Raw genomic sequence first — 6615 nt, 5'->3', positions numbered from 1 at the left:
TCCGTGTATGATATATATTTATATATATAATTGCTCTCATTTTATTGTACTTTATCCTCTTTTTACAGTAGATCTGACACAGGCATTAAATAACTGCAGAGAGAGACCACTGGGGTGAGGGGGGAATGCAGGAGAACATGGGGACCCGAAGGGAAGAGACTCAGATCCAGCGAGAGGGAAGAAGGGAAGGGTCCATCTGAGGGTGGGGTGTGGAGGGTGCAGTGTCAGAAAAGAAATGGACAGTTAGAGAGGGCGGAATGAAGGGCACTATCGCTCAAGAACACCAGAGGCCCCTCATGGAATGTTCTATGGGCACTATGGGGACGTTTAAAAATGCCGAGGGGCCTGAAGGAGATGGGGGGGGGCAAGAAATTCAGAGCCTTAGACAGAGGGGCTATTTGCAATGTTCAGGCTGTCATGCAGAGGAGGAGGAGGAGGAAGAGGAGGAGGAGGAAGGAGTTAGTGATTAGTTGATAATGTGCTCAGAGAAGCCAGAGAGAGGATGGTGGGGGTAGCTCTGGGCCTGGGGGCGGTGGGGGAAAGGAGGTGAAATAGTCCCACAGCCAGCTGACGTTTCCAAGGTGGCCACTGGGGACCCATCCAAAAAGGCTGCCCCTCCCCCAGGGCTCCGGGGAAGTGGAATTTGAAGGATATTCTGGGAAAACAAACAGGGAGAAGTGAGCCATCGGCAAACACAAAGGCATATTCAGCCTAGGTCAACCCCATCCCTCTGAGGACTGCCTATTTGGGTGACAGGAGAATATTCCAGAAGAGCCAACAGGGACTCCTCTTCCCAACCCTCCTTCCCAGCGCACGCTGTCACCAAAGGGTGAGAAGACAGATGTCCCAGAAAACAGGGAAAAGGCCACGGAACCACCTGGTCCTTGATGACAAACAGCTGTCTTTCCAGAGGAGGGAATGGGGATGGAGGGGAGGTGGGGACAGACCTGCCACCGCCACCACCACCATCGCCGCTGCCAGAGGAGCCGGAAAAGTCAAAACCCACGGAGACAAGTGACTGTGTGGATGAGGCAGAAAGTGTGGGAGGGACAGAGAAAGGTGAATGGAGTGTCTGCAAGCTGGTGTGAACAGAATGTGTGTGTTGTGGGGGGTGGATGAGTGTGAAGGCAGGTGTGAAGGGGGTGGGTGTGGTGAGAAGGTGTGAAAGTGGGCAGGTGTGAAAGTGGGCAGGTGTGAAGGTTGAAGGTGGGAAGGTGTAAAGGTTGAAGGGGGCAGGTGTGAAGGTAAGATGGTAGGCAGGTGGGAAGGTGTGAAGGTGTGAAGGTGTGAAGGTGGGCAGGTGTGAAGGGGTGAAGGGGTGGGTGTGAAGGGTGGCGGGTGTGAAGGGGAGCGGGCAGGCATCTCTGGGGATGGGAGGGGAGGAGACAGCCCACGCACAGCTAGAGCAGAACCAGAACAGTTCCTGACTGGGGCCGCCCTGGGACCGGTCTCCTGCCCTGACCCAGCCAGAACCGGGAGAGGTCGGGGGCTGAAGGCAGGGACTAGCAAGGGCCATCAGGCTGGGTTCACAGGTACAGAACAAAAGGGCGTGAGGCTCAAACAAGTCATAGCTCTGTTATAAAAAATACCTTTGGGGTGGGTGAGGGAGGGATCAGGCAGGGTCAGGGACATTCCAGAAGCATCCATAGGAAAGAGGTGGGGGGGGGGGCGGGAAGAAGGGGCCTCAGGTTTTGTTGATGCGGAGTTTGAAGGCCACACGGCCAGCGAACTTGTCTCGCTCATCATCTGTGGCGATGTTGGCGGCATTGATTCGGCACTCCACATTCACCTCCACATTGGGGGTCACGTTCAGGAACTTCACAGCCACCAGGGGCTGCGTGTAGTTCACCTGGGCCAGAGGAGGAAGGCAGAGGTCCAGGCCCATGGCAACTCAGTGTCCTCCCCAAGGACCCCGTTCCACCCCCCCTCCCCCGGGGAGGCATCAGTGGGGGCCTCCCACGGGACTTACGTGGAACCTTTTGCCATAGTAGGGGAAGTACATGAGGTCGATGTTGCCATTGGCAGGGAACATGACAAAGTTGCCAAGATTCTCAGCATCTTCATCTCGCTGTGGGGGCACAAGGAGGGGAGGGGGAGAGCACGTTAGGGATGCCAAGAACCCAAGAGCTCTCTAGACTTCCCTCCATTTTTCCTTTGCCCCCAAATAATTTCTGTCTTGGATCTGTTTCCCTTGGGCTGTGAGCCTCTGTGTGTGTGTGTGTGTGTGTGTGTGTGTTTGCCTAAACGCAGGAGGGGGCATCCTGTCTCCTTCATCAGACTGGGAAGTCCTGAAGGGTGCTAATGACGTTGAAGCGGCCCACTGCAGTCCCCACACCACGTTCTTACCCTGGTCTCAGGAATCAGTTTCTGGAGCAGAGCCAAGAGAGAACAGAGAAATGAATCAAGGCTCAGTAGGAAGGGGAGGGTGGAGGCAGTGTGAGTGAAGAAGGAGAGAGACTTTCTAGAGCGGAGAGAGGCGGGGTCCAAGGACAGTGAGTGGTGGCAGATGGTGCTAACTACCAGACACCTAGAAAGAACCGGGAGGGTGAGCAGAAGCCACAGTCATCAGGAACTAGATGAGAAGATGGAAGGGCTGGGGCTAGAAGCCGGGGGCCCAGGCTTGGGTGGAGTCAGAGAGGTGGGTGTCTATCCATCTACACAAAAGCAGGTTCCTGCATCCTAGAGAGAAGCAAGGGGGTGGGAGCCCCTTGGCGTTTGAGCCACATTGGCACCCACTCTTACCCCCTTGTCCCTATAGTGACGGGGCCTCTGAGAGAAGAGAAGACACGGAGAGATAAGTGAATCAGGTGGAAACCATGAAGGGCAACAGGTGGGCAGGTGGACAAGGCTCGACGAACTCACCTTCCCCACACAGGTAACATTCATGCTCTGATTTGCTCCTGCATAGAAGTTGATGACCTGGAGGGAGGAGAGAGAGGGTGAGGAGCCAGAGAAAGAAGATGGAAAGGACACATGCGTTCAGCCTTCCCTCCACGGATCTCAGCCTCCAAAGGCCCCATCTCTCTTGTTGTCCCAGCCACTCAAACATCCCAAAATCTCTCGAATGCCCATTGGGGAAAGAAAGCAACTGCCAGCAGAGGGTGGCCCCAGCCCACTTCCTGCGTTCTCCCTGGTGACCAAGATCACACATACCCGGTTCATCTTGATGAAGACACAGGGCTGCCCCGTGCTGTACCCATAGTGGGTGGGGTCCCCAATGCCGGAGCAGTCCCCCAGCTGGGTCCGGTTGAACTGGCAGGCACGCTTTGGGTAGTTGAGAACTCCATTATCTGGCTGTTCATAATAGCGTCCAGGGCGGCAGACATCATTCTTTTGGGCTTGGATGGAATCGTTGTAAGCTAAGGAGGTGGGCGTGGGGAGAGTCACAGACCAGCTATCCTGCTCCCAGGGTCCCCCAGTCCCCAGCCCAAGCTCCTACGCGGCCACACTCACGCTCCAAGAACTTGTTCAGCTTCTGAACATGCTGGTCCCAGCTTTCAGTGTCACTGACATTGACAATGACATCGAGATTCTCGGTCTTGGGGCGAATCATCAAGCCTGTAGCCAACATGGGCAGGGGCGGAGAATATATATATATACATACACACACATACACAAATGGATATATATGTATGGACCACACACTGAGGAAAGACGACAGAAATAAGGAGCTGCTGCAGGATGATGGGTGGATGGGGTAAAGATGTGAGATTGTCTTCACAGGAGGAAGATCTAGCACCTTCCCAGATCACAAAGGTCTCAGGTACAGGAAATGAGAAGAAAGGCAGACTCCAAGCACTTCCCTGCATGTGGTCATTGGGTCATCAGAACCAAGTCTCTGTGAACCATGAGTTATTTTGGGGGGAGGCTTGGCAGCACAGGAGCAGTTAAAGGCTGGTGGGGAGCCGCATCACTCACCCGGTGTGGCCAGCCGGTCCTGATACTTGGGGGTATGGTCAGACACGGTCTGCAGCATGACCCACATGGTGAGGGTGAACATAGCCGTGAGGAAGCCATAGAAGACGAGGTAGAAGAGGAGGATGAAGGCTAGGGAGGAGGAAATGGAGTCAGGGGGTTCCAGGTCCCCTGTGATGACTACATCTGTCCCCACACACCCTTTTCCCCCTCAGAGATTCAAAACCCGGACGGGTCACAGAGTCTTGGGGACATCTTAGAGCCTTCCCCCTGGGAGCAAAATGAGACAAGCTGGAAATAGGCAGTTGTGTCTGGCTTCCAGCCACGGCTCCCAGCCCCCTCCGGTCCTAGGGCATAGTGAAGCCCAACCTTGTGGAGGCCACAAGAGGCCTAAATTCTCGTTGCTGGGACAACCCCAAGTATAGGCCACAGTCATTTTGCATCAAATTATGTTCCCAACTTCTCGAACCATTCATGGCCCTGAGAAGGCCCAACATCTGCTACTGCTACATCAGTACTGGTCCTTAAAGCTGTCCAGCGTGATGACTTTAAGCTGACACTGGCCACCACTCATGACTAAACTCTCACACACACCCCAGGAGTGTGGACCCTCACACTCAAATAGCAAATTCTCCTCTCCCCTGGCACCCATGGAAGTCAAAGCTTGGACGCAGTTCCTGCCCACCTACCACATCTCTCAGAGCTGCCCAGAACCTTCAACAGCCACCCCACCCCCAGTTCACGCACAGCACCCACAAAGCAGAGGTGGAGAGCACTTCCCGTGGAGAGCAGGTCCTTGCTGGGCCTGACATGTAAGCCCCTGCTGTTTCCACCACCCCGGACCTTCAGTCTTTCCATCTTAGAAGACACCTTCCCCATGAAGCTTCCCCAGACTGCCCCCCAGCAGTCAGGGACCCCGCCAATCCCAGGGGCTGGACTTCCAGGTCCCATAAGGCAAGGAGGACACTGGACCCGCCTCAAGGGCCCCCAGTTAGGGGGTGCTGATGGGAACAGCATGCAGTCAGTGTGGATGAAATGCAAATTCAATTGCTTCGAATCCCCAGTTTAACAATTATTTTTGGAAAAATGGCACCCTTCTCCCGCACTCAAGCCCAGCACCAGACTATCGACTAGAGACCAACCACTCCCTCCACACCGCCTGAGTCCCTCTATGGGCTGGGAAGGCGCCCGGAGCCACGGCAAGCCCACAGACACGCTCTGCCGGAGGATGCACGCTTCTCACCACCACTGGTATCTACTCCTCCCTGCGCCTTGCGACATCCGAGCCCGAGCCCGAAGCATGCAACCTCCACAACCTCCCCGGACCACCCCTCCCTGCCAGCCCCCCACCCACAAAGCAGCCACAGAAAGCTGAGAACGCTCAGCAGTGGAATACTGACAACTTCCGCTGTGAAGAGCCCCCCCACACACACACCCCCAACCTCTCCAAGACCCGCCCCCTCATGAATGTTCCCAGGGTCCAGGGGATGGGCACGAGCTAAAAATAGACGGGCTTGGCTAGCTAGTGAGAGCCAGAGGGAGTGAAGGGGCGCTTTTCTGAGGACGTGGGGGGTGGGGGGGCGCCCGTGCGGAGCGGACCTGCCCGGAGAGGGAGCGCGAGCGCCGCGGTGCGGACACGCGCGCACAGCCCGCGACCCCCGGGCGAGGGGGCTCGGCGGGGGGCGGACAGGCGGCGGTGACCTACTTTCTCCGCCTCCGCAGCGGCCGGCCAGGGAGATTAGACCGGCGATTGGGCCCCCTCCCAGGCGAGAGCCCGGCAGGGGGGCCGGACGCCGGGGACCCGGGGCGGGAGCCGGGGCCGAGCCCGCGGGACCCAGTGCCCCCCGGGCGTCGCCCGGCGGACCCCCGCCCCGCCCCTCGCGCAGCGGGCCCTGCGTACCCCAACTGGTCCCGGTGCGGCCCATGAACTGGTGCGTCCTCGGGTTCCACACGAACTCCTTCCACTCCTCAACCACCTGCCCGCAGCTCTTCTTCTCCTTCTGGATGACCATCTTGGCGGCGGGGGGCGAGTCCCGCGCGGGGCGGGGAGCTGCGGAGAAGCTGGGGTGCGGCGCGCAAAGGCCCCCTCACGCTCAGGAACGCGCGGGGAGCAAAGGCAGCGGGGGCGAGGGAGACCCTCCTCAGATAGGCAGCTGCTGCAAATTCCGGGGTGCACCGCCACGCGCTGCAGGCTGCTGGCAGCGCGGCGTAGGATGCACGGCTCCTAGGCCCCCCAGCTGCGATGAAAAGGGGGACCGTCAGAGCAGGGGAGTTTGAAAGGGGAAGGGGTGCGTTGCAGCCTCACCCCCCCAAACCTTCTAGAAACAAAATGAAAACGGATGCAAAAATAGACGGCTGCAAAACCCGAGCGAAACGCAGAAAAAATAGGGGGGCAAGGAGGCCAGGGAGGGGTGGGGGAGGGGGCTGCCCCTAAATCCGAGATGCAAAGAGGCTGTGGAAAGGGCCGGGGCACCGCTCAAGGCCCTTCCGCCAAGCGGAGACCGCCACACCAGCGGTGGCTGGGCCGCGGGGGTGGGGTAGGGACGCGCAATTGGGGGACGGCCAGGGATGGGGGCCCCCCAGGCGGAGGCTCCGCTCCTCAGCAGTGCGGGGCCAGCGGTCGCTGCGCGCAGTCTTTATACTCCGCGGCTGTGGGGGTGTCCGCCCCCTTCCCACCCCCAGAAGCCCCGCCTCCTCGCC

The 6615-nt window shown here is 58.2% G+C and overlaps 1 protein-coding gene across 2 annotated transcripts; it reads right to left on the bottom strand.

Moving 5' to 3' along the window:
* Window positions 1-6538, bottom strand: ATP1B2 (ATPase Na+/K+ transporting subunit beta 2). 2 transcript variants are annotated; one of them, XM_038536722.1, is made up of 7 exons: window positions 5816-6538; window positions 3919-4047; window positions 3454-3558; window positions 3154-3338; window positions 2863-2919; window positions 1970-2068; window positions 1-1849 (listed from the first exon to the last, which is right to left on the bottom strand). In XM_038536722.1, exons 1-7 carry the CDS (start codon window positions 5925-5927, stop codon window positions 1685-1687), a joined length of 852 nt encoding a protein of 283 aa, XP_038392650.1. In that variant the 5' UTR covers window positions 5928-6538; the 3' UTR covers window positions 1-1684. The 2 variants fall into 2 exon arrangements, with proteins under 2 accessions (XP_038392650.1, XP_038392648.1); XM_038536720.1 differs by having other exon boundaries at window positions 3154-3359; window positions 5816-6537.
* Between the last annotated feature and the right edge of the window lie 77 nt (window positions 6539-6615).

Source organism: Canis lupus, chromosome 5 (genome assembly GCF_011100685.1).
Source record: "Canis lupus familiaris isolate Mischka breed German Shepherd chromosome 5, alternate assembly UU_Cfam_GSD_1.0, whole genome shotgun sequence".
NCBI lineage: Eukaryota > Metazoa > Chordata > Mammalia > Carnivora > Canidae > Canis > Canis lupus.
This window is presented reverse-complemented; position numbering and strand designations above follow the sequence as displayed.

Coding starts and splice junctions, on each gene's coding strand:
- ATP1B2 (XM_038536720.1), bottom strand. CDS start 5,927: ATGGTCATCCAGAAGGAGAAGAAGAGCTGCGGGCAGGTGGTTGAGGAG. Junction 3,360..3,453: donor GCTGAACAAGTTCTTGGAGC/GTGAGTGTGGCC, acceptor CCACCTCCTTAG/CTTACAACGATTCCATCCAA. Junction 2,069..2,862: donor ATGTTACCTGTGTGGGGAAG/GTGAGTTCGTCG, acceptor GTGCCCCCACAG/CGAGATGAAGATGCTGAGAA.